This window comes from Saccostrea cucullata, unplaced genomic scaffold (genome assembly GCF_032062105.1).
Source record: "Saccostrea cucullata isolate Sc308-1 unplaced genomic scaffold, CSIRO_AGI_Scuc_v1 ctg6, whole genome shotgun sequence".
In the NCBI taxonomy this organism is placed as follows: Eukaryota; Metazoa; Mollusca; class Bivalvia; order Ostreida; family Ostreidae; genus Saccostrea; species Saccostrea cuccullata.
Window position 1 is genome coordinate 654,014 of NW_026938995.1, and position 27,731 is coordinate 681,744.

The following is a 27,731-nucleotide window of genomic DNA, read 5'->3' on the forward strand; positions in this document are numbered from 1 at the left end:
TGCATTAGAAATTATCACAAAATTTTTATTATAGAAATTAAATAATCAAAAACTGTACCTGGATGCCATAAATAGAAGAACAAGATAATGAAGAAAGCCAAAATTGGTCACTAAGAAATTCTGTGCCACATTTTAAATGTGGAAAAAATATGTGATTCAGCATGTATGACAATACCCCGGTACATGTACTTGCGCACAGTTTTGGGTAACTGATTATTTTCTAATCAATGCTTAAACAATTTGTATAACATCATTACAAAAAAAAAATGTTAATTTTGTCCAAAACAATATAGCTATATATTACAGCAAAGCACAATGGATGAACAATTTTGAATCCTTATAACAGTGAACCTGTTAAGTTCATCAAATGTTTTAACACAACAGGGAATAAAAATAAATTTGCTATATTAAAGCATGAATGCATGATAAGCATGTATGTTCTAACAGTATCTAACTGTATTTATAATGATGTAAGTATATGAAATCAAATTTTAATGTAGACGATTATAACTGCTGGTGTTTAATTCTTAAATATACCACTAAATTTATATACCCAATAATCATGTTTCAAGAAATATCAATCAAAGGAGAGAAAACTTAAAAAAAAAAAAATACAATGTCACCTGACTTACAAAATTTATATATACATTACATTACTTGTATATCAAAAATCATGCTTTTCCTGCACTTCATAACAAAAAAACTAGCAGTGAAAACCCAGTAAAGAAAAATCAATGCCTAATTAAAGAACTTTTAAATCAGCTATGGTAGCTCTTGATCCACAAGGCAGAATCTACAGTGATTTAAATTAAAAATGCACCTCTTTCCTAAGAATACTAACGAAAGGGTCACAACTATGAAGCAGAAATTAGATATTTTATATTACTTCAAAAATGAATAAGCGTGAAGTTCAAAATTCAAAAGTAGTCTTTCGTTTTAATACTGGTCTCTTCTTTTTGTTGGATTTCTCTGTAGGAAAAAAACAATATTTAAAAAAAAAAGTGTTGATAAATTTACTCTCTTTTATTTACATTTTTAGTAAAACTGCTTTAGAAACTTACATTTTTGGTTGTCCTTTCCCCACCGTAGTCAAATGTTCTGTCCCTCTGTCTTGTGTTAGACTGACCGGGAGTGGATGGTAGGTACTGACCATCTGAGTTCCTCTGTGACCTGGAATAACTATAGGTTCATAATGTTTGTAAAAGTTACTCCCAAAACAGATGTTATATACTTCCTTCAAATTATAAAATTTTATGCTTCATCAATAAATAACAGAACCCTACACTTCTATTTCAATGTTTAATGTGTGTACTTTTGTAGGACATTTTCATGCTATTCTGAGTATTTTTAAAACCTGATTACCTTGTTGGACGTAGGTTACCGACTTCTAAGTCTGGGTCAAGATAGTCTCGTCGACTGGCCCCTGTGTTTGTTTTCTTTGCATCTGACCACAAAAAAAGTCATAGAAAGTAAGGTGCCATCACTCACAATACCCAAGCAACAAAAATAAACACAGTAGGACTAATAAAATAAACACAGGTTTAAAAACTGAGGGACAAATAATGGAGGAAACATACCATTTCTTTTAGATACAGCACCAGGTCCTCGACTAGAACTAACAGAAGAGTATGCAGACTGTTTGGCAAGATTATTTAAATTCACATTGTTCTTTCTTGTGCTTGGGATCCCAACAAAGGACCCAGTAGCCTCCCTTGAATCCCCTGTCCTGCGTATACCTGCCTGCCTGGATGAGGGGAGGGGAGAGTCATTATCACTGAGCAGGCTACCTAATGTCTTTCTGGTGCGAGCAGCACTGCTCACGGAGGTCCTAGAAGTAGACCTCCTAGGGGACGGAGGAGAGACATTTTCACTTTCACTTGTTCGATGTTGACCTCTTGAACCATACACATCAAAAGAGGAACTTCCATATTTCCGCAGCGTGTGATCCAGGTCTCGCGAGTGGGGTCCAGGAGGGGTTGCATTATGATCTCTGCCGTAAATAATTGAATTGATATTTGGAGTATGTTGTGGTTTGTTCCTGGGTGTGTTTGAGACTCTTTTAAGGTTGGCACCTGTGCTTCTTACTACAGGGGACATCACTCTTGGAGTTTTTAATGCATCAGAATCACAAACTGCCTAAAACAAATAAAAAAGTTATTTAGGTGTCAGGTGCTTTGTAAAGGAGATACGATATTTCATGAAACAAGATACATGTCAGGAATGAAAAAATAATTTTTTCAAATATATTTGTACTTATGTACTAAAAAATTGGACAAAAAAATCATAATAAACCATTTGTCATTGCTCATTGCTAATTCTAGACGTAGTATATATAAATTAATACCTGGTGTTGAACAAGAACATCTTGTGGGAATAGTTCATCACAGAATTCACATGGAAGCATCAGGTCATCATGTGGTTCTACTGGGCTGACGTCATTAATAAACCTACAATAAAACAACCGAGGAAATAGCATAATAAAATATCCCCATCTTCATTTTCAAACAAAGTAGAAACTCTGACTTCATAATACATTTCACAGTGTTGGTGAGGAAACATAGATATTAGCTGGAGTGAGTATAAATCCTTACCCTGTGGGATCAGAATCATCCATGTAACTATGGAGGTTATCGATGACGTTAGGGAGAGGTCTTTGAATGGGATAAATGGGGTAGTTTGTTCTGTTGTCAGATTCCTCTCTGAGATTTGTGTCTGCCATTAGTGAGCTCAATTGGTCCTCTGTACAGGAACCCTGTAAAGATATTGAACATACGTACATAGTTTTCTATCTACTGTATCTTCACACTATTGATAGCTTGATGTATGTAAGGGTAATAAAAAGCAAGAACTTGAGAGCAAATTAAAAGTTTTAATAAAGTCAGATTTTGACTTCAAGTATAAATATTTTAAAAATGACTGATATATGAATATAGTGAATTAGTTTCTATTTTTCCATCTGAACAGTTTTAACTTTTTTTTGACTGTATTGTTTCTATCATTAGTGTCTCACAGGTATGATAAGTATATGTGTAAATACCTGATGTAAAACAAGCACATCAATGGGAAATGCTTCTCCACAAAATTCACAGGGCAAAAAAGTTTGGTCTAAAAAGGATCAATAAAGTCTGTTATTAAATTATATCAAATATCAGCATTAGTCACAAAGAAGATCATAAATACTGTGTATACACACCATGGACATGATGGTTCTGGTTATGACCGACTTCTCCATTTCCATTCCTCCTCTCTAAGTTGACCTCCTTTTTCTTACTCTTACTGCTGACAGCCTGGGTCCCTCCCCGGGCGGTAGTCCGAGTGGGGGGAGTCACCCTTGTCTGATGTGAGGGTCCCATCCCATTCACTCCCAGTAATCTCTGGATCTCATCCATCTGGAAGGAATTTAATTCACCTGATCCAAACAAGAAATCATCTGAGTCATCCACCACTGGAGGGGCTGCTCTCCTGTTTGATGTAACTGATCCATTACTGGGGAGATGGGGAATATCCACCGGTGTGTTATTGTTGTTCTTGGGTTGGATTTCTCGGTAGTTACACCTGGACTCCTCATGCTGAGCCATGTCTTTCACCATTATAAACTGTCCACATCGTATACAGTTCTCTGTGCGGGTTCCACAGTATCCCTGGTGTTCCTCTAACTCTCCCTTAGCCACGTCCATTTCACAGTAAACACACTTGATTGGTCTTTTGAGACATTCTTGTTCCTTAAAACATAAATTATATATATCAGAAGTATAATGAAAACAATGTTTTATATTCTTATTATTTCATTTGCCAATGATAATGGGTGTTTTAGTTTCTGACAATAAACCAAAAGAATTTTTATAAATGCAATATACAGCCAGTACTGCAATAAGCACTTAACATATAAATCTTTATAAAAAAAATTCTTTCATGATAAACTACCACACTCTGAATAATGTTGAATATATTCTAAAGGTACATTCTTTATCAATTTCTTTTAAAATATTTGCAAATTTGTTTAAAATATGAATTGCTAAGAATCCTAGTTTGACCTCTGCTTAACATTTATAATGGCATGCAATTTTTTAAAGGGTTGACATGGACCTTAATTTGTACCTAACATGTTTATCTAAAGATGTACCTCATGAATTTCCAAATGCTGTTTCTCCACTTCTTTGTTACACTTGGGACAAGGTATTTTGGCATGGTTCTCCTCGAAGTGAACTTCCATTTCTGCTCTAGGAATCGGCTCATTGCAATGTTCACAGAGGGAAATATTTCTTTTGCAGTGCATTTCATGCAATACAAAATTTGATGTAGCAATCTGTCTTCGACTAAAAAGGAAAATTCAAATTCTTAAAACATTGGTGTTGACCTGAAGCACAAACCCTGTTAGTAGCAGGAAACTGTTTATCAGTTGTAATTTTAGTTAAAAATGACATCTTTCAACTGCTCTGAATTTTTGTTAATGTTGTGGATCAAAGAACTAATTTACTAGATTTCTAAGTCATTTATTGTCTGCATGTATACTGTGATGTGATCTAAATAAAACACTTGAAGATAGTACTTGATTGCTGAAACACAAAGGAAAAGAATATGATTCTGAATACTGAATAAGACAGCCAGTGTATATGTAGATATATTCAATGTTTTAAATAATAATACACCTGGTTGTCTGTGACAAACAGATTTTGTTCTGGGAAAACCAATTTGCTTGTTTCAATGTCCAGCTATATGTGTTAAAATTGCTATCAATTAAAAACTTACTTTGATAAATCTCAACAACAGTTACTGGTACATGTAAAGAAGCATTAAAACAGAAGTCATTCTTTAATACAAATATAATACAGATCAAAGTTATGCCAACTGTTCCTACTGATAGATTCATAGGATTGGCATTTGACAGCTTAAAAACAGATCTATGCTAGCATATTATTTTCACAATGCAATAAAAATAATTATTTAAAAAGGGAAATGATTTTATCAGGCTAGTAGTCCTAAAGCATGACTGAAAACTTAAATTAGCAATCAGCTTATTTTAATGGCAAGTTTCCAACACTGATGCATTATATAATATGTAACAGGATGTGTGTGAAACACTCAGATGCCCCTGTATGACAGCTTTTGGCGAAGGTTGTATTTTCTCAAAAGCAAGACAAAACTTTAATATGGTCAGGGAATGAAAATATGTTGTTACCCAAAGAAAGAACTTGCTCTCATTAAATATACTTATGAAATATGAAATCCCAAACACTTATCATTAAAAAGTTGTGTCAAAGATAAAGTTCTCATGAATATACTTGTAAAATATGGAGGCCTTCATGAATATACTTAATCTTGAAATATGAGAGCCCATACATTAACCATTTCAAAAAAGTTAAATTGTGCCAAACTTAAAGTTTTTTAACATGTGGGGCAACACCCAAAGTCAAGGAGATAGTCATGTTGATCCTCTATTAGGGAGGCCAAAATTTTCACATTGTGGATAAACTCATAAATTATAGGAATTCTATAATACATGTAACTGAAATTTTTTAAAAAGTGGTGATAAAATTAAAGGTCAAGGAATAAAAAATATTTATATACATGATAAAGCTATTTTATCAACTTTAAATATAAATGTGTTATTTTTTCAACATGTGCAAAAAGCTTTCTGAGGCACAACATACCAACTAAAAATCACACAAAATTATTGACAAGGTTAAAGTTGGTAAATTTTAGGGCTATTGATGAGTGACAACACAGTTATTTCTTGAATGAAAAAATATATACGCCTTATCTTCAAAAAACGGGGGCATAAAGATATAAGAACAAAAGATATCTCGTTTATTATGTTTATTCCTACTTTTAATGTCTTTTTCCTATAAACAATGGAAATTCATATTTTGCTTTAAATGTGTGTGTACATGTATAATGTTATAATTTTTTACATAGCTCAATAATGTAACCCTCTCCCTATAACAGACTCCCTCATGGAAAATCAAAGTGTTCAGGGGGGAGGGGGAGAGGGCTACAACTCCTCATAGGATTTCTTAGTAATGGTGCAATGCAGCAGCGATTCACTCCCGCACAGATTACTGCTCAAATTGTCAGTAAACGGCTATTTTATTAAATATGTCTTATCTTGACTTCCAAAATGTAGTTATCCCAGACATAAATCGATCCAAAAATATACAGAACAATTCATATATCCTTATTTTTTGTGTATGTCAACATCACAACTTAAATATATCCGCCATGTTTACTGACCTTGACAGATTTTATTTTGGGACAGCCAATGAGATTAAAGACCTATAGTTAGCAGATTCTTTGGAATTAACTTATTTTAAGTCTAAATATCGCTGTTTATGGAAAAATAACACATGGAATGATTTTATTTATCGATGTTTAGTGAACATTATTATTCATCACAATTATTTATAAACATCGACATTTGCTTTATTGAGTTATTCTAAATTTCAAGCGCAAGTCTCAGTACGTCACGCGTGAACTGTCATGGCTGTAGAGTAAGGCACAAATTTAATTTACATGGTTTTCGCGTTTAACGGGCTAGGATGTCGACAGTGAATAAAAATTTCGTCTTATTAGAAGTAAGTTGAATGTAAAAACAATTTATTCTGCCTGCAGTCGCTTGTATTTAAAAAATATTTTTGCACCATTACGGAGATGCCGTGGAATTGTAGCCCTCTCCAGAAAACATCAGATAAAAAAAATCGGAGAGGGCTACATTATTGCAGCTAGTGTTTACAGTGTACTTTCTATATCGGCCAATTGAGGGCTCTAATTGGTAAATAGATTAAATAAATAAATTGAATACAAACCTCAAAGTAACCTAAGATAGTATTACTTCAAAACAGGTTTTATGAATCATTGATGTCATAGAAATGAAAGAAGTCATCATTTAAAAAAAATGACAATGTAAATTTGTGTCAACAGAGAAAGTTGTTTTGAAACAGTTAACCATATTGCTAAACATTGTTATGACAATGTAAAGTAAACTAGCTTTAATAAATAACTCCTTAGAAATGTTACAAACCAGTTTTTGCAGAGAGTCGTGTCCTCATCATTGTCACTCATATTTGTGGACTTGGCTAAGAGTGTCCTGTCTAGTTTCGTTTCCAGGTAAATTCGAAGAAAACAGATTTGAAACTCGCGTGTTCGCAAAAAGTTTTTCTAATGAAATGCGCACTGCGGTAAGCATATGATTGGCACTAGGCCTAGTAACTAGTTTCAACTTTTCTTTATAACAAACCATGAAAAATTGAATCGTTTTCTTCTACTGCTATTATTTTTGTATTTATCTTGTTCTAAATTGAAATACAGCTTGACCATGTTGACTGGAGTTTTATCTTTTAATATCGGGTTCGTCGTTCAATATATTTCTTTTTGTAAGAAATCACATCTGTTTAGTCTCGCACCTTGGGATATTGCTGTGCTCTTTGAGATTTATCTCATATTTAGTTATGATTTAGATAGTTAATATTTCAAGTTTTTTTAAATCTAATATTGGGGAAGAACTCGTATTTGAAAAAAAGTTGTTTTGTTAGCTTAGCTTTGGGTGGGATACGCTTTGGTGAACTCATACGATGACTTCCGCTGCAATGTAAACATCCTGCTGAAGTGAACAAGTAGCAAGATGAGCTCACCAGTCAACGGTATCAGGCGGAAAAGCAATTCGGAGTCAGAGTCAATGGATCTCGTCAACGACAAGATGGTCACATTTAACTTGGGTGAAAATTTCACCGACGAGTCGGATGGTGGTAGTCAAGTTAATGGAGTGAAAAGGAGAAATGCAAGATTTTCAAGGACCAGGTAAATTATTAAGTTTGGGCATTTTTATTTCTTGAGGATAATTTCTTATTGTTGACAGCAGTCAAAGGTGAAGACAGATATTGACTACTTAAACTAGATATATGCAATATTTTTACTTAAAAAAAATAATATTTTAAACCCTACTTAGACTTGTGTGTGTCATATTGTATTCACATCATGCCAAAATATTTCTTTAACAGCTTGCAAATATTTGCATAAACTGTACTTGTGATATGTCCAGTTAACAAAACAATTATTTTTTTAAAAAATAATTCAAACATTTAATATTGAAGAGTAATATTTAATACTGTACACTTTATTTATTGGAAAATAAAGGTGAAAAGAAATAAAAAAATTCACCAGTATATGTTATATATATGTACTATAAAAAAATTAAATTTTGCAATAATCAACTAAACCATCCTTATTGACGTGTAATTTTATTTTTTATTGTAAATATTCATATATTTTGGCATATTTAATAGTTATATTGATAATAAAAATAATAATACTTGAATTTTTTTTGTAAATAAAAAGCCAAGACACGGAAAAGGGGAGGTAAAAATTCTGCTTTTAATATTTATTAACTTACTTGTTGTGGTGAATTTTTTACTCATTGCGCTAAATTTACTAATGCATTGATATTGAATGGTAAATATTTGTGTTTCTGTTGTGTATCTGTTCAGTTGTAATCTTGTTTGTGAGATGATTTAGGTAGACTGAGTAATTTAATAGATAGATTAGTAAATGGTACATACTACTGTAGTCAAATTTACTTGGTGATTTTATAAGGATAAGAGATCTGACGTGAAGGACTGACAATATTGAGCAATCATCTCTCCTTGGTACTTCTTTGAGATGCCCTTAGAATGTGATTAAGTGTGATCTATGACTGATGACATAATACCCCACTTAACACATGGTTACTTGTATTTATCATCCTGCATGCTTATGGTGCATGGAACAGTCTAGCTATCTTGTAGTTTGTATTTAGGGATGACCGACTCTAAAGCAGTCAGTAAAATTTTTGAATAGAAGATATAGCAGATCAGGTATACTAATATATTGATTATGGTAGCAGTGATTCAAGGGTAATTATTTACATGCAATGGACACATGTTAGAAGTGTCAATCACTCAGATTGGTATATTGCACATCTATATAAAGGGATGCCTCGCCTAGCAAAATATCTAAATATTTATGTTAATATGCATGTTTTATATATTACCGGGGGTATGTTTTATTTACATGTACCATTTATTCCTCGCTTCAGACAAAAAAGATGTGCAATAAATATGATAATGATGTAATTAATTTTTCTGAAAAGTACTATCTATGTACATGTAATTGTTTGAGAAGAATTTGAGCTGGGCTGATGGTAAAAATTACCGTATTTTCTTATATATTGTATGGATCATAATATAGAGAGTATGATTAGATAAGGAATAGTTTTATTGTCTCCACATGCTCTTGCCATCTGTGGACAATGCTATAGACATCATTGATAATGCCACACTATATATATTAAAGGAGAAATACATACCAATACATGCTTAATTTCAACAGGTTGAAGGATGTGATCTCTTATGGGCTTATTGCAAATGCGTATTTAACGTAGAGTTGCTGTCATTATAATATTGCGTCTTTGTGATGTTGGGGTCATAGCAGTGCATGTTTATCAACTACTGTATATATAGTTACATTATTTTTTTCTGTATTAGGTGTTTTGTAGCCCTGAACTTAAGTCATCTGGAAAAAAAATAATGACTAAGCAATTTATGACATTATTTATAATGTTAACTGTTAAGAAATGCAAAGTTTTTGAGGTTTGGTAGTGCAGAAAAGTTTGAATCTTGGGCGAATCATTTGGGAAAGGTCAAGGTCATAGAGATTGGAGCATAAAATTCTTGTCCATTGATTTTTCAGTACATTTGATAAAGCATTATCTTGTTAGAAGTAAAATGTAGGTCGTATGGAGGGGACAGTCAGTATGGAGAAGCATATAACATTTCAGATATGTCCTTTTTTGAGGACATGGAGGTATTTATATGATTATATCACCTTTTTATTTATATACATGAATGGGTAGCTCTAGTTTCAATATTTCAGAAAGTTGCAAGAACTTAAAAGTGTGAATGGTACAATGCTACATTGTATATGTTTTTGATCTTCAATTTTGTAAAATAACAGCTTGTACAGGAGGAAATGCAGTTTTATTTTTATGTTTTCTTATTAACTTTTGTGAAATAGTGGGGAAAAAAAATCAGTGTACTAAATGTGAAATTTGAAAGCTCCATAAAAGATCAAAGTTAAGCACCACCCCGTATTTACTTTTGTGGAATACTGTTCAAAGTATCAGCTAAGCTTTGATTAAGTTGTTATCCACTACATCATGTAAACCAGGAAGAAGATAAGTATTAACTGATTGAATCATTTTAAAAAAAACAAAACTGATTTACTACTTGCATCAAATTTAGTCATATATAATTTTCTCCATGAATTGTTTGAAGTAGGTTCTGTTGTCACGATAGTGTATACTTCCTCTTTATAGAAGTGATACGGTATTCAAAGTTTGTTTGCATGTGTTTGTGTGATGCATGTGAAGTTTTAGGATATTGATATCATGGTCCTTACCTACAGAACGATTGTACTATTGTTTCATGTCAGTAAATAGCACATAAACTATTTTGACCTACATTGTATCTCATTATCAGGACTGGAGACTGAAGGGGTATTCAAAAGTACAAGGTTAAAGGGAAATCAATTTTAAGAAATAATAAAAAAAAATGTCTATTTTTAATTTTTACCTGAAGCAAATACACAAAGAAATCTGTACTAATCTATAAGTGTTCAGTTAGTGATATTTGAAATAAACTATTACTTAATTTATTAGTTTCTCTGGTGGTCAAAATTTTGTAGAACTTTTTAATTGTGTTGCTAAATATGTAGTAAATCCTAGGGGTATAAGTTCCTCATGAATTGCATCAGTCAGATTTAGAGCCTTATAACTATACACATGGCATGTCATTTGGTTTAAAATTCTATTCTTTTTTCATAAAAAGCAAGTTATTTTTTTATTCTAAAGAGGGATAATTAAAAAGAAAATTTCTTGGCAGATCAGTGAAATTGAAACTTCATTCGTGACTTTCTTTCGTGACTTTTAGATTCTTATCAAAATTTCACTACATTGTATTTCAATAACAGCATCTTACAAACATAGAATTATCAATTGTAGTATGCTCAAACAAAGTACAAGTTTTATTTAGTTATTGCCTTGTTGGTGTATTATTTGTTTTTATTTGGTTGTTTTTAATTTTAAAAAAATCTTTGCTGTTTTATTCTTTGTAGGAAGAATCGTTCTTTCAAGTAAGGTGACAGTCCTTAGCTTGCAGGCTTTATCAATCATTCATTTATTAACAAAGAAATATAAAACACTGTTAATTGTTTGATAAATGACAAATTTGTTTATAATTGATATTATTATAAATGCATGTTAACCTTTGATGCCTGCCAAAAAAGGGCCAATGATCAGTTACGCTAACAAAAATACTCAGGTAGACTGTGTATAGGAAAATAAAACAGCTGATATTGTGGTTTAAACATGAATGGAGTAGAGAATGTTCAAATTTCGGATCTTAGAAAAAGAAACTGTGGTTTTAGGTTTGATATTTTTGATATGTTCTTTACAAAAGGATAATGTGTTTTTTTTTTATTAAACAAAAGCCTTTTTCCCCTTCCTGGTATGTTTTAGCTAACCCACTAACTTGATAACATCTTTGAAAGTAAATAAAAGGATATAGCTATTCCTGTATTACAACATCTGTTTCAAACGAAAAGGATGAAAAAATAAACTTAATATCTTCTCATAAATTATAAATTTGTTTCAATTTGAACATTTGTAGATATTATTGATCCATACTTTATTTTCATATTATTTGACATGACTTGTCAATAAATGGACTTTTTATCTTGTCTTTCAGGAGAACCAAATCTCTGTATGGTGTTATGCCAAATTGCAAGTTTGGTCCATGTGGTTCCATCTTGGATGATTCAGCCACTTCTTTGTAAGTATATCAACATTTATGCTTTTAATAATTCCCTTTTTCCTTTATATATATGTTAATTTAAATACATCTTTTTTCTTGACCTTACTAAGTACATGTATAACTTTGACAATGCTTTACTTATAAATATGTGATTTATGATTGATACACTTACATCCATTACATCATTTGAACAAATTAGAAAAACCAGAACATACATCTGATTTTCATAAAATTTCTTCCAAATGGAAATCCATTATTTTAATTTTATGATAATTACATGTATATGCCTGGTATGCATTTATATTTATAAATTTGATAATTATTTTCATGAAGTAATCTGCGATAAGCAGTAAATTCAAATATATGTGATGTCAAGAACTCAATTTTCTTTTTTAAATTTATTGTTGATAAGGTTATGGTTCGGATATGTAGATATATATAAATACAGAAGAGTGATTATAAGACCTTGTTTACAAGTATACTTTTACATGAACATGGGTTATTGGCCCATTAGGACATGGACCTATGTTTCAATGGAAAATAAATTGAATTTTGTTCTTTACAATAATTCTAGAGCTCGTTCAAAAATCTTTTTATCATTCATTTCTGTATTTTATTACATACGTGTACACTACAGTGAAAGTGTCAGCTATAATGTATATATACAGTGGATTCATCCCTATTTTTAGGGAGCGATGTTTGTGGTTTTGATGAAAAATCCCTACCCATGAAATTACATCCCTTTGATTGATTATTTTGTCAATGTGTTGATTCTTTGAATCTACCAAATGATCAAGATGCCCATGACATTACATACCCATGAACTAACAATATCTTGCTCGTCTTCAAACATTGACCCCCAGGAATTTAAATGATATTACAGTATTTGCCCTGGTTCTTCTCCCAGTGAATTCAAAATTTAGTAAAACTTAATATTGTGCACTTGTGAATGCAGTCATGAATTAGCATTTGAAATTTGGATATGGTATAGAAGTATATATATAAAATTGTATGTTGGTGGTCATGTATCATCTTTGCGAGCCAAGGGTTTCTGATACAATGAAGCGCATTGAAGTGGTAAAATTGTCCGTTTGGATGAAAAGTTCTGAGTCATGCTTTGAACGTCAATTATAATATAATGACACGCCCATATTTATAGAAACGAGAAAGAAATATTCGTCGTAATGTTTTAGGACACCCCACTCTTCGTTACTTCTGAAAATGGTCCAAAAATGGTAAAAAAGTTCGCTGGAATCTTCCTTGCATGTTACTTGTGGGTGGTCACAACAACATGAGTTACACTGAAATGGACCATTAAAAAATTAGAAGAAAGAATTAGAGACTCCCCGCTTCTCTAAAACTCAAATTGCAACGAATATAAACATATTTTTGAAGTTATCATGTCTATTGAAGTTACCACAACACATGTTTCGGAAAAAACATTCTCTCTCTCTCTCTCTCTCTCTCTCTCTCTCTCTCTCTCTCTCTCTCTCTCTCGAACACGCGTTTACTTGGTGTTTATTCATAGTCGTCAATTTGATTGGCTACTATATTTATGGAAAACCTGTTCTACAGGTATTTGGATAAACAGATTGACCGTTTTATCAATTTCTAAAGAAATGGGCGTGTCATAAGATGACAACAAACGTTCTAAAGATAGCTCAAAACGTTCCATTCGAACGGAAAATTTTACCACTTCAATGCGCTTCATTGTATGTTACTCTCCTCATAATCTCTCCAACTTCACTGCCAGGGGATGAAAGTCTTCTGTTTATGACAAATATTTTTGGATGCCATTTGCATTCAGTTTTGTATTATGATAAAAAGTGATATTCAATATTCACAATGACAAAATAATGAGAACTAGAGGAAATTGTTTAATTTTAAACTTTGTCTTGGTTGAGCTGTTATTTAAAGTTTTTTAAAGCAAAAAATGTTGTGTGTACAAAGATTTAATCACGCAGTCTAGAGTGAAGATTTGCTTAGTCTTTGTGTTCTGTCTGTCATGTAAATTTGATAAAACTGATCTTATTTGTTCTTCCTGGATTCCTGTTCTGTGGGTCAAATTCTAGGTACCGGTACATTGTATTGATCTCTTGTTCATAGTCTAGGTATTGGTTCCTTTATGATGAATTCATGTTATCAGGGTCATAGTTAGGTATTGGTTCGTTTAATATGATGAATTGTTATTCTCCGGTTCATAGTCTAGGTATTGGTTCCTTCATGATGAATTCTTGTTATCAGGGTCATAGTTAGGTATTGGTTCCTTCAATGTGATGAATTGTTATTCTCCAGTTCATAGTCTAGGTATTGGTTCCTTTATGATGGTCAAGTGTCATGAAGTGTATTGATTTGATAAAGGCTCAGATATTTGCTTCCTTGTAAGGTTTTGAAGTATAATTGTCTGAAAAGACTGAAGAGGGAGAAAAATTAATGAACTTATATTTCCATTAATGTTACAACAACAATAATTTTTTTGACATCCTTTTAATCTCATAAGAATTGTGCAGATTATGCTTTTTTTGTAATTTTAAATAAAATTAGTCATAAAACTTCATACTATTCTGTACAGAGGAGTTTGAAATTAATTCACATATCACTTGACTTTTGTTTCCTTTAGAGCTTGTTTTATGTATTACAAGTATATTAGATTGCATATTACTGTTGTACTATTTTTTTTTATTATTATCTTCAATTTTGAGATATAAAAAAAAGAAGCAAAGACAGTAAATATAAGTTATAAGTGATTTTCCTGCTATTAAACAAAAGTGTATCAAAACCAACATCATAATTTGTGATGTTGTGCACTACAGTTAACTCATGCTGTATATTTATGCTTTTGTTTCAACAAACATTCTTTTTGCTGAAAAATCATTGTGTATCATTTTTAAGTGCACATGTATATGGTGTATGTTTAAATGATAATGACAAGATTAGAAAAGATTACATCAACAAGGTCATTTCAACCCCCTTGTAGGTCTTGTGACGACTGTTATCAAGTACAGGGGATTGAAGAAGCTGGAGATCACCAACTTATTTATCCTCCAACAATGGATGGACAGCCAAAGACTCTCAGAATGAGCTCCTTCCCAGGAAAATCTTTTCTGGTGGTTTGTAACCTATTTGCCTTGATATCCCTAGTGACTTCAGTGGAATATAATCTGGATGTTGATACAAAAGACATAAGGAATGATCTGACACATTTCTGGAAGAGTACAGGATTTTCTCCACCATTGCCTCATAAGGATGCTTACAAATTTGACTTTAGCAAAGACATGCAACTAAACATGGCTCTGATTGGCTCACTTCCTCACAGTGGTATAAAACAGGTCAGAATTCATTGGTTGTTGGAGCTTGTTACTGTGAAACAAACCAATGGAAATGTGACATACGATTTTTCAAAATTAGATGATGTGATTGGTTGGCTGTGGACCTATGGTTTAAAACCAGGATTTGAACTCATGGGAAACCCATCAGGCATTTTCACTGACTTTGATAACTCAACACAGGTAGACATGTGGAAGGATATGATAACCCAGTTAGCATCAAACTACATAGACCAGTTTGGCCTGAGCGAAGTCATGGATTGGAACTTTGAGACGTGGAATGAGCCAGATTGTCATGATTTTGACAACATTAAGTTTTCAGTTCAGGGATTTCTGAATTACTACGATGCCTGTTCAGAGGGTTTGTTAGCAGCCAGTCCCCTCCTGAAGTTTGGGGGTCCTGGGGATGGATGTGATGGGCCAGGAAATACCAAGTTTTCTGATGCTGTCTTAAGTCATGTTGTCAACGGTACAAACTTCTTCACAGGCAAAAAAGGCAATAGGATAGATTTTCTGTCATACCACAGAAAAGGAGATGGTTCTTCAGCTAAAATTTATCAGTATGAACTTAAAACAGTGTCAGATATTCAGAAAAGATACCCTTTTCTCACCATGGTTCCTTTCTTTAATGATGAGGCAGATCCAATGGTGGGTTGGAATAAAGACCTAGCATGGCGGGCAGACTCCACTTATGCTGCTATGGTTGCTAAAGTTATAGCCCAACATCAGAACATGATCTTGGCTAAACTACCTGCATTCATGAATTACTCACTTCTAAGTAATGATAATGCCTTTCTGAGCTATGTTCCTCATCAATTTACACAAAGAACCCTGGCTGCAAGATTCCAAATGAACAATACAGCAACTCCTTTTGTCCAGTTAGTTTTAAAACCAATTTACACTGTAATGGCAGCATTGTCACTTTTGGGAGACAAACAGGTACATGTAAACTTAACTGCTTCAGGAGAGTTTGGTAACACTGTTGTTTTGAATGACAGTAATGTTGGTGCACTAGCAAGTGTTCATGTGCCTTACAAAGGTATTCCAACTTCTGATGCTTGGCAGCTAGCTGTGCTTATATACAGCAGCAATGACACCTCATCCCTCAAAAGGACAGATTCAATAACTGTGAGTTTGAATTTGGATGGACCTGGTGACTTTGGAATAGTGGAGTATTACATTGACAACACAGTTACAAACCCTTATGCTGTGTGGGAAACACAGGGCAAGCCATCTTTTCCCTCTGTTCAGCAGTTCAGGGAAATGCGTTCTCAGGAAGGATTGATGTCTTCACCTGTTAAATATTTCCATAAGAAGAAAGATGGCCATATATACAGACACAAATATTCACAACTAATACAACCAGGAGTAATCCTTATCCATGCTTGTGCTAAATCCAAACTTCCCCCAGACCAAGTGACCAGTGTTGTGGTCCACAACATCACTGTGGGCCAAGTTCTGACAACTTGGTCAGATCACTGCGTAAACACCAAGTGCATTCTATATTATGATGTGGAATTCTCCAGTAAGTCACAGAGTGGTCCTTATACAAAAATCAACAATAACACTTCCATCATCACTGCCTTTAATTATGTACCTGATGTTAAAGTTCTGACAGATGACTTGGTAGCTGGGTTTTATCGTATTCGAGCAGTGGACTATTTTTTGAGGCCTGGAGCCTATTCACTTCCTGTTCAGTACCCTAATAAGACTTATAAAACAACCCCTAAGTGAGGGGATAGCCAAAACATTTTGTCAGCTTACACAATATACTTTGACCTTATGTATTTGGTTAGAATATGTCAAACATTGAATTTACTGGCAAGTTTAAAGAATTTGGCTCCACTTTTGGTGTCTCAGAGAGTGAGATTATATTTATGGAATGTTATAACTGTCATGTTTGTGTGTCCTGTTTTGTTGTCTGCCCATTATTAAAGTTAATCAAACTTTAAAATAAAAGTTCAAATAAATGTACATTATAAGTATTGCACTTCTGAAGTTATGTGAAAGCCCTGTCTCTTCAGCAAAGTTATGACAAAAAAGGATTTTTTATAAACACAAGTTCAAGATATAATAATTACTGAAAGGTTTTGTCATAGGTAATGTAATGAATGCCCCTTTTTCTTATTCAAAATTTAAAACAATGTTAAGATAATAGATGTAATGTCAAGGTCATGAAGTCATAGTATGTTTGGAAAGTCCTTGTCAAAGGTAATAAACTTGTGAAATATAGCTCTTCAAAATTTCACCAAGGTAAAAGTTTTGTTAATATTTTTAAAAAGTATATCAAAATTCAAGGTTATAGATTAGGCCTATATAAGATCATAGGGTGAAAAAAACATAAATGTAGTACATTTGGAAAGGTCTTGTCACGGGCACTGTATAAAAAATTTGAACCTCCCATCTTTTTTCGCTCAAAAGTTATGACATGCAAGGTTCAAGTATTAAAAGCAACAGGTGAATAAGATTTAATGTCTTCTCACTTTTGCAAAAGTAGGGGACAGAAAATAGGATTGAAGTTTAATCTTCATTTTATGTATTGATTTCCTGTGTTTTGATTCAAAAGTCTTAGAAAAAATTTACACATCCATAAATTTTTTCAAAGAACTACTTTCTTGATAAAGCACAGTTAATAAACATGATTGATATATGCCTAAATTATGAATACAAAAAACTTCAAATTTAATATTAAAACAAAAAAAAGTTCTCACGGACGCTATGAAAATGTTTATGTCACTGTAAAAGTGTTTGAAAAAAAATTGTTAATATTTTTAAAAAGTATATCAAAATTCAAGGTTATAAATTATATACTATATTGTTCCGCAATCTTTTAACAATCAAGTGCAAATCGAAGGCATCGTCGGTCTGCAACTTTCGCTATGAGAGTTGTCGTTCATGTCAACATGGCCATGGTCAAGGACACTTTATGTAAAATAATTACGATAACCTAAGTTTCTTTATCGATTGTTTTGACAACTTAAAGATCTCTATCGAAAAGTTATGCGACATGCAAGGTTCAAAGAGAAATAATTTAAAATTTTTTAAAACAGGTGAATAAGATTTGAAAAAATGTCTTCTCACTTTTGCAAAAACATAAAAGTGCTTTGCACTTTTATTTAGTTTGTGAGTAAAATGTAGGTTTACACATTAAATTTTTACTGAATATAAAAGAATTCCTTTTATAAAACTTTTAGCAAAAATTTATTTTCAATTATGTAATGCTATTTTTCAAAAGTTAAATAAAACAAAACCCTGTGACATTTAAGGGAAGTCAGGTCATTATGTCATGTCAAGAGGTGTTAGTGACACTGGTCTTTGTGTGTTCCAGCAGATTGTACAATTAAACTCTCCATAAATACCTAAATAGCACGAAGGTCTTTCTGAGAAGTCGATTTACATTGTTCTTCTCAAAAGAAGTCAGTTTTATCCAGAAAATGTCAAATCATCAGTAGAATGATGCGCAAAAATTTTGAGAACGAACATTCACGTATATGCTTACCAAGTGGTTACCTTGACAAATTTGGCTGAAATTGTCAGTGTTAAACACAGAAATCAGTTGTTTTTACTGGCTCTTCCTAAAACTGGAGATGTCTGTGTAAAGTCTGTGCCTTGTAATGGGAAACACAGGAGACAAGTGAATTATACTCTCATGGGGGCTTTACTTAAAACCAAAGGATGTACAAGATCAGGATATCAGCATTGTATATCAGGTACAGCTACATATTCTAAATTAAGAAGAAGGAATAAGTAGACTCAGGTGGTTAGTGTAGAATTATTTTGATGTCTTATTGTCTTTCTTTATAGCAAAATTAGTTTTCGTAAGTGAATTTAAATTCTTTACTACTTTAAAAATAGTCTGTGTGCAATATATTTTTTCTATTAAAATTTATTAACGTTGCCTTTTGGAATTTTTTAAGAAGGCTACACCATAACTTTTCCCCCTTGCAATATTTAAATGTTTAATGCTTTTATTCTGAAGCAAAAAAAAAAAAATATATATTTTTGTAATTTTTAGTGCTTGGAAGTGTTTAAAACTGTTATCATGCTCTAAACATGTAATACTTCTTTATATATGATTGTGAGTACAAGGCAATTACAAGTATACTTGTATACAAGTATTAGAATAGACATTTTTTTTTTAAGTCTTGGTATATTTCAATTCTGTACAAAGATTTTAAATTTACATATTGAAAAGTCAAGAAATTTGATATTTAATAGAAAAAAAATGAATCACCTTGGTCTTGAGTTCATTTCTTTATCATGTTTGTAATTAGTAACCAGATGTTAATTGGAACGTTGATGTTTTTTAACAAGTCATGTATTGATTAGAATGTAATGAAGTGTCTGTAAGAAATATTGCATAAAACTGTATACTTGTGTTAAAGAATTCTACATTTAGCTGTGGAGTTTGACTATTGACTGTGAGATATGAAACAGATGATAATATTCTCAGGAGAAATACATTGTTGGACATTGTTTACTGGTCAATGTTGGACTTTTGAAATGGTCTGCAAATAGTCTTATAGGTTTTTTTGACTGTGCAGAAAGCACAAGCATTTAGCCATTGAATAAATTCTAACAATCTGACAGCAAGCAAAAAATAATGCATGTCCACAGTAAATCAAGCCCAAAAGACTCGTATAGGATTCTGGTCGACAAATCTGTGTGATATATGGAGGAATTATGTTTCTTGCAAATTGCTACCTACAGCCAGTAAGGAATTCTGACCAAATACAGGAGAAGTCATTGATATGTCAGAGAGCTGATATCACTAGAAGTGGTTTCAAAGAGAGCTCATCATTAATCAGGTAAATGAAAAAGAGGATGATCTGATATATTTCATCTAGGTACCAAGTAACACTGTAAATATTGTTAGTTTAAACTTGCTAAATTTAAAGCACAACTGAGCTTTTGCTCACCTGAGTTGAAAGCTCAAGTGAGCTTTTGCTTTCCTGATTGAAAGCTCAAGTGAGCTTTTGCTCTCCTGAGTTGAAAGCTCAATTGAGTTTTTGCTTTCCTAAGTTAAAAGCCCAAGTGAGTTTTTGCTTTCCTGAGTTAAAAGCTTAAATAAGTTTTTGCTTTCTGGAGTTGAAAGTTCAAGTGAGCTTTTGCTCTCCTGAGTTGAAAGTTCAAGTGAGCGTTTGCTTTCTCGAGTTGAAAGTTCAAGTGAGCTTTTGCTCTCCTGAGTTGAAAGTTCAAGTGAGCGTTTGCTTTCTCGAGTTGAAAGTTCAAGTGAGCTTTTGCTCTCCTGAGTTGAAAGTTCAAATGAGCGTTTGCTTTCTCGAGTTGAAAGTTCAAGTGAGCTTTTGCTCTCCTGAGTTAGGAGCACAAAAAAGCCTTTTGATCACTTATTGTCTGACATTCAATCTTCTAACCAACCATGGCAAAGAGTAGCCTAACCTTGTGTAAATTAAAGGAATTTTAAATTGTTAAAAGAAGGGCCAAACCCCCTTCCAAAAGGAGATAATCAAGAAGCAAATCTTTTTAAACTGTCGAGGCAACATATTAAGGGTATCAAAGTTTTACTTGGGACTACACATACGGTAGGAAAAATCTCAAAAAATGTTCTTTCAGAACCATGGGTCTGTTACTTTTATTCTTCGATTAGTAAAGCTCACACTAGCCTTTGGCTCAGGTGAGCTAAAAATGGAATTTTAGTTTAGAAAATCCAGATTGAAATGTTAATGTGATTTCTCTCATTTATATAGACATGTTTATGGAAGGTTCTGTGCTGGTTGTTTTCAGTCATAATGATGACAGCAACACTTGTAGTTCTTGAAAAGTTTTTAAAACGAATTATAAACCCTACTTTATTATCGTAAATATTACTTTAAATGACTTGTCCATGCATTTAACAATGCTTTTGCTTTTATTGGCATGTCTAACTTGATTTTATGTTCATAAGAAATTTTTTAAATCCTTATATATTTTGTTGTTTTTTCACACCTGTAAGTAAATAGGGGGAAAATGTACCGTGTATATGGATTGTGCTCTATTAATTTCAATGTATAGTACAAGTATGTCATTTAATATTTCTGAATTGGAGGTTGTGGGTGTTTTGTAGGAGGTTTCTTTTTTCCCAAGTTGAAATGAAGCAACTTATTTAATTTTTTAAAAAGGTTAACTTGCAAAGCAAAATAATGTAGAGGATCAGTGGTTTTGATTGGCAGACCATGTTCAATTCTCTGATCATGAATTCAGAAAGTGAAATACATTTTACACTTTGAGATGCATCCCAGCAGAACCAGAAGTTTATGGATTTATTAAGTTTGATGTGGATTAACTCAGTATATTATTATGTACATGTAAGTGACAATGAAAGTATAGATTTGAAAAATATTTTTAAATGAAGAATTTTAACTCTAAATCAAAATGCAATGAGAAAATTGTCAAAATGCAATGAAAATTATTTTCTACATACGTAGCTGAAAATGGGTAAAAGTTTACAGGTATACATGTAAATTTTACCATTTTGTATGTGATTAAGGGTATTGTAATGGTCCTTGCATAAGTACAATTTTATAGTGAGAATGATTTTTTTCTTTAGGAAAAGGAATATTTGCTTGTGAGAGTACAATAATAAGTATTAAATTATTTTACCTCATTATAATTATTTTATACAATTTATCTGATTGGTTCTAGATAATCATGTGACAGGGCCATAAAACATCATATTTCCTTGTCATCAGCATGTTTTTCATCATATATAACCTCTTCAGATACCTTCTGCATTTTTTTGCAATAGTTATTAGTTATCGTTATTTGAAAGATAACTCCCGAGAGAAGTAAACAGCACAAATCAAAATCTTATATGTGGCTCATATACATGTAGGTTATATATTTTTTTTATGCAATAGCTTTTATTCTCATACTATAAACAAACAAAGAGAGATGTTGTTTACATTTTTGTCTCTACAAATAATCATATAAAATAAGATCAAACATGTTACATATTGTATTATTGACATCCATCATTTCATTGTATATTTCATTGATGGAAGAGCCAATGCTCAGAAATCTAAACAAATGGCTTGATAAGCAGCATTCAAGCATTAATAAATGAACATGGTTTTCAAAGCCACAAAGAAATGAAGGAGATATTATTAAGTGAATGTTATTATAATTAATGTATTTTTGTGGATAATTTTATACGCAATTTTTGCTAAGCTGAAATTTGAATTTTTTTGCACAGAACCATTCCGGACCCTGGAAGTCAGAAACTGAATTGGAACAAACCCCCTCTTACTGTCCTGGTCATTAAGAAGATGCATGATGAGAACGCATTGTCTGCATTTACCCAACTTGTCAAGTGGCTGATTCAGGTATTGTAGTATAGAAATCAATTCTGAAGATCAGTAACTGTGAATATATGTTTCTTGCTGGATGATGTATGATCAGGATTAATTGCTGATGTATCATGAAAAATACAAACATTTTCTAGATGAAGTGCTTGAAAACAGAATGTCCTCTAATAACAAAAACCAACCAGTCTGTTAAAGGCTTTACATTTTTGTCTCACCTACGAAAATAATCATATACATTTTGTCAAACATCCGTACATCTGTGTGTTCTGTAAACTTTTCACATTTTCATTGTATATTTCAAGAACCACTGGGCCAATTTTGACCAAACTTGGTACAAAGCATCCTTGGGTAAAGGGGAATTTAAATTGTTAAAATAAAGGGCCAAGTCCCCTCACAAGGGGAGACAAAGAAAAGACAAAAATAGGGTGGGGTATTAAAAAATCTTCTTATAAGAACCACTGCCAGAAAAGCTGAAACTTATGTGGAAGCATTTAGGGTAGTGTAAATTTAATTTGTTCAAATCATGACCCCCGGGGGAAGGGCGGGGCCACAATGAGGAATCAAAGTTTTACATAGAAAATATATAGGAAAAATCTTTGAAAATCTTCTTCTCAAGAACCACAGGGCCAGAAAAGCTGAAATTTATGTGGAAGCATCCTAGGGTAGTGTAGATTCTAAATTATTCAAATGATGACCCCCGGGGGAAGGGCGGGGCCACAATGGGGAATCAAAGTTTTACATAGAAATATATAGAAAAAATCTTTGAAAATCTTCTTCTCAAGAACCACTGGTCCAGAAAAGATGAAACTTTTGTGCACATGGAAGGATCATGGGGTAGTGTAGATTTCAAAATGTCTAAATTATGATCAGTGGGGTAAGGGTGGGGATGCATTATGTATTACAAGGGGGAAATCTGGTAAAGAACAGAATGGTCAAAGTTTCTCAGGTGAGCGATGTGGCCCATGGGCCTCTTGTTCATCAGAGCAGTGATTGTCTTGAATGTTAGCTGATTTAGTGTATTAAGTTGCAGATCTACAGTTCACTGATCTGAAAAATTGGGACATGACCTCAAATTCTTTTTAAGCTAAAGATCTGCAAGTTACTTGGGTAACACCTAGCTCAGGGCCCATAAAACTTTGACGAGCTCGCTTTTGATCCTAGTCTCACATTACGTAAGGAATTATTAGTAGCAAGTGAGACTGAGATGAAGATTGAGCTCATCTAAGTTTTATGGCTACAGAGCCAGATCTGTATCTATTTATGGAATATTCTTTTTTTTCAAAGGATAAGCATATGGTTGTGTACGTAGAGAAGGCGGTTTTTGATGACGCCATGTGTACAGGCAGCCGAATGTGTCGAGAACTTCAGAAACAGATAAAAACGTTTGAAGAAGGTCAGTAAAATGCTTATAAACACAATCCAAAAGAAATTTGTTAGCCAAGAAATAAAATGATTGAGTTCTAGCTAAGAAATTTGTTTTATAGATAAAGATGACTTGACCAACAAAATTGACTTTGTCATATGTTTGGGAGGGGATGGTACTTTGTTATATGCATCATCTCTCTTCCAGGTGAGACACCATTGGCAGAATTTTTTCTTAATTTTATTAATTGATAATTAAATTTTAACAGTCCCCATAGTCTAATTTTTGAGTTAAAGTGAGTACAAAGCAGATTTTTGTTGTTATAGGCCAGCATGCCTCCTGTGATGGCTTTCAACATGGGATCCCTTGGATTTTTAACTCCATTCAGTTTTCATAATTACAAGGAACAAGTCACACAAGTTCTTGAAGGTATTGATTGATTTGCAGGTTTGAATTTTACAGAAAATTATACAGAAAATTTAGCAATCACCAAGTCCAACTCTGACAAAAATACGTGGAAGGAAATGAGATTATAGGGAGCATTTTCCAAAAATACTTCCTGTTTTAAAGTGGTAGAGATAATTGTCAATTGCCTCCCAGTACAATATCCACTCTATAAAAAATTCAGTACATGTATGTTGTTATTCTGTATATTGAAGACTGCAACAACCTGAAAAACAACAGTTGAGTCCTATTTTCACAAAATTTCAAAAGATCATACAGAAGTTTTGAAATAATTATTTTGAAAGTGCAGTTCAATGTACATGCATACTTTCCCTGTATATTGTATAGTATTAAATATTTAAAAATGACTTAAGCAGAGAGTGACAATTATATTGTTTTTTTGTGTATCACAGGAAATGCAGGCTTGCTCCTGCGGTACAGACTTAAGTGTGTGATATGTAGGAAGGACTCCCACATGGCTAAGATCCCACACGTGAAGCAGATCCAGAGGTCTCACAGCACTGTTCAGTCCAAAACCCATCTACTTGTAAGTACAGTCTTATCCATTTACTTTAAAAGTCAGTCTCACATTAATACATTGAACTTGTCCAGACAAAATAAGAACTGTACTTACCAGGGTAATCTATATTTAAGTTTCATTGAGATACTATAGTGAGACTTGAGCCCTTAGTTGACTTACTCTTACTTTCACATCTCCAGTTTTTGACCATTATTCAACTGTGTTAATTAAATGGAATATGTATTAGGCAGAACAAATGTTATTACTGTAAGCATAACAAAATATGGACAGGGATTTGCAAGGATGAAACCCTAACAACTCCATTAAAATTTTATTTGTCAGGTGTTCAATGAAGTAGTGGTAGATAGAGGCCAGTCTCCCTACCTCAGCAATATTGACTTGTACGTGGAGGGCAAGCTAGTCACCACAGTACAGGGGGATGGTGAGTGTACCAGTCACCTTAATCTAGAACTATAATGTTTTTGATTTTGATTAAAATATAGAAAAATAAGTATATACTGGTTTATTGGTATGCCAAAATCTAGACTTTTTTTCATTTTGAATAATAGATATGATAACTGTTGGTGTAGAGAATTTCTCTCAAAGATTTTGAACTGAGTAACCACATTGACATCAGAGTTGTTGCATTTAGAGAACTTCTCTGTGAGATTTTGTAATTTGTAATGGGTAATCAATTTACTTGGTAAATGATGTTCCAGGTCTCATCATCTCTACACCGACAGGAAGTACGGCCTACGCAGTGGCAGCTGGAGCATCCATGGTCCACCCTAATGTCCCCGCAATAGTCATCACTCCCATCTGTCCTCACTCTCTCTCATTCCGACCTGTTGTCGTCCCAGCAGGAGTAGAAATTAAGGTAAAAGACTCAAATCAGTATTACTAGGAGTGTACAATTCATAGGTTTTCTTTAAAAAAACTAAAAACACTGAAGCCTTATTAATAACGATTACAGATGGTAAAAATTTCGTAGTTTATAATGTTGTAAGTTATTTGAATTTTGTTCCAGATAATGGTCTCACCAGAAGCTAGAAATTCAGCTTGGGTGTCACTTGATGGAAGAAATCGACAAGAAATTTTTCAAGGAGACAGGTAAATTTCCAATTTTAAAATGAAAGTTTCTTCAGAGCAACTGACCTGTTTTGCCATTAACCTGTAATTCAGGATTTAAACGAATGCAATATTCATGAAATTGTGAAAGAAAATGTATATATCTGTTCATGAGCTATTGATTTGGTGTTTCAGTGTTCGAATCACCACAGCTCAGTACCCAGTTCCCTCTGTATGTGCTAAGGATCAGATGGATGACTGGTTTGAATCTTTGGCCGAATGTCTCCACTGGAATGTCCGAAAACCCCAGAAAGCCATGCCAGGTCTCACAGAATCTCCCAGTACAGCCAGTATTAATGATAGCAGTTAACGGAGGCTTCACGCTTGCTCTCAAGACATTATCATTATCATATCATTTTGCTCAAAACTGGACTTTCTTTTCATGAATCAAGGTTTTCTTCAGGGAGTCATTGTAAATAGAAACCATTATTTGCAACTTTATACACAATCCACAGATAACCATCAGCCACATTTTTAACCTTATACTTTGGCTGCACAGGGCAGATGTTGACTGTTGTTTTTTTTTAATAATAATGAAAGAGATTTTCAGAGGTAATAGTCCTTAATATGGTGTTATTAAGTCTCCAGAAACAAAGTTGTTAAGAAATCTTTCGTAATGTGCATTTAGTTATCATCTGCCTGTCTTGAGAGAAATATTTAACATAAGGATTGTTATTATCTTTTTTTTTTTTGCTTAATATGAAAGGGTATGCAAATCAAAACTGTGGATGTGTTACATCTTTCAATTTTTAATGAGATGCAAGACACGATTTTGGCTAAAAGAGGACATCTATAATTTTCAACTACCGGTAATGAAACAGAAGTCCATTAGCTTTATGTTATTTTAAAATATACATAAAGTGTCATAAAGTGCTAGAGAGATTTCACTTTGCTTTTGAGTTAGTTGAGTTAAAGTTGGAATTATACTTTAATGTGTTCAGACAAACATTGCAAGCATATATACAGTTAAACATGCTTTTAACAAATATTGATGCTTATAGCAAAGTGATTTTCATTCCATGTGGGTTTTAAAAATATTTTGAAGCTAACAGATATAAGGAATTATAATTATTATGAAGCAAAATCGCCTCTCCCTGGCACATGATATAAACATGTTTTACCATATACTACAACCTGAATTGTTTAAACCTGCAATATGTTCCTGTCAGTGGTCAACAGTATTCCTATCTACAAGAATTTCTTTTGTAAATAATGAAGCAAAAGTAATTTCAAGCTGCATCCCCAGATATCTAATATCAAGGACCCCATTATTCTTGAAAAAAAGTAATTTCAAGCTGCATCTCCAGATATCTAATATCAAGGATCCAAATATTCTTTAAAATTACGGTAGTCAAAATCTTTCCTATGCAGGCATGGGTCTCTTGGAGGAACTGTGGTTATTATATTAACTTCTTTAGATGGAAACATTTTTGTGTTCATTACTTTTGCATAGAAGATAAAAGGGAATATGAGCTTGGAAATTGAAATTCATATCATTTTGGTGAAGGCATTTGCATTTTGCAAGTGTGTGAACATTTAATATGATCTCATATTATGTAATGATCATTGTTTTAGATGCTCTTTAATGTTTTAATAGTTGATACATGATAATGAATGATGAAACAATTTTAAATTGTTACATGTTTTATACTTGAATACAGTGGATATGTCGAAGTGATTTTGAAGTCTCAAGTGCTTATTTCTTTAGTATTTTACCCACAATATCTCGAATCCTCGGATATCTCGAAGTATTATCTCAGTCCCTTCAAGTTCGAGATAACAAAGTTTGACTGTATTATACATAAA

General features: G+C 32.9%; 2 protein-coding genes across 7 annotated transcripts; one reads left to right on the top strand and one right to left on the bottom strand.

Moving 5' to 3' along the window:
• Positions 1-604: 604 nt before the first annotated feature.
• LOC134252054 (TRAF-type zinc finger domain-containing protein 1-like) lies at positions 605-7,167 on the bottom strand. Of its 2 annotated transcripts, none has more exons than XM_062734484.1 (10): positions 7,019-7,167; positions 4,124-4,316; positions 3,194-3,722; positions 3,038-3,105; positions 2,592-2,752; positions 2,345-2,447; positions 1,578-2,136; positions 1,363-1,444; positions 1,062-1,170; positions 605-969 (listed from the first exon to the last, which is right to left on the bottom strand). In XM_062734484.1, the coding sequence occupies exons 1-10, from the start codon at positions 7,057-7,059 to the stop codon at positions 937-939; spliced, it is 1,878 nt and encodes a 625-aa protein (XP_062590468.1). In that variant the 5' UTR covers positions 7,060-7,167; the 3' UTR covers positions 605-936. The 2 variants fall into 2 exon arrangements, with proteins under 2 accessions (XP_062590468.1, XP_062590467.1); XM_062734483.1 differs by having other exon boundaries at positions 1,062-1,179.
• A 195-nt stretch (positions 7,168-7,362) lies between these two features.
• On the top strand, positions 7,363-27,563 carry LOC134252055 (NAD kinase-like). Of its 5 annotated transcripts, XM_062734489.1 has the most exons (12): positions 7,368-7,794; positions 8,332-8,352; positions 11,775-11,858; positions 22,359-22,488; positions 23,755-23,863; positions 23,955-24,040; positions 24,160-24,262; positions 24,691-24,824; positions 25,140-25,239; positions 25,517-25,674; positions 25,825-25,907; positions 26,061-27,563. In XM_062734489.1, exons 1-12 carry the CDS (start codon positions 7,619-7,621, stop codon positions 26,233-26,235), a joined length of 1,359 nt encoding a protein of 452 aa, XP_062590473.1. In that variant the 5' UTR covers positions 7,368-7,618; the 3' UTR covers positions 26,236-27,563. The 5 variants fall into 5 exon arrangements, with proteins under 5 accessions (XP_062590470.1, XP_062590471.1, XP_062590473.1 ...); XM_062734490.1 differs by lacking the exon at positions 8,332-8,352; XM_062734486.1 differs by lacking the exons at positions 22,359-22,488; positions 23,755-23,863; positions 23,955-24,040; ... (4 more) ...; positions 25,825-25,907; positions 26,061-27,563 and adding an exon at positions 14,818-16,914 and having other exon boundaries at positions 7,363-7,794.
• The last annotated feature ends 168 nt before the right edge of the window (positions 27,564-27,731 follow it).

Bases quoted from the DNA above. Each gene is read 5' to 3' on its own strand.
- LOC134252054 (XM_062734483.1), bottom strand. From the start codon at position 7,059: ATGAGTGACAATGATGAGGACACGACTCTCTGCAAAAACTG. The intron at 2,448-2,591 runs GTAAGGATTTAT...GTTTTATTGTAG, and splicing joins GATGATTCTGATCCCACAGG to GTTTATTAATGACGTCAGCC. The intron at 970-1,061 runs GTAAGTTTCTAA...TTTTTCCTACAG, and splicing joins GGGAAAGGACAACCAAAAAT to AGAAATCCAACAAAAAGAAG.
- LOC134252055 (XM_062734486.1), top strand. From the start codon at position 7,619: ATGAGCTCACCAGTCAACGGTATCAGGCGGAAAAGCAATTCGGAGTCA. The intron at 8,353-11,774 runs GTAAAAATTCTG...CTTGTCTTTCAG, and splicing joins CAAGACACGGAAAAGGGGAG to GAGAACCAAATCTCTGTATG. The intron at 11,859-14,817 runs GTAAGTATATCA...ACCCCCTTGTAG, and splicing joins GATGATTCAGCCACTTCTTT to GTCTTGTGACGACTGTTATC.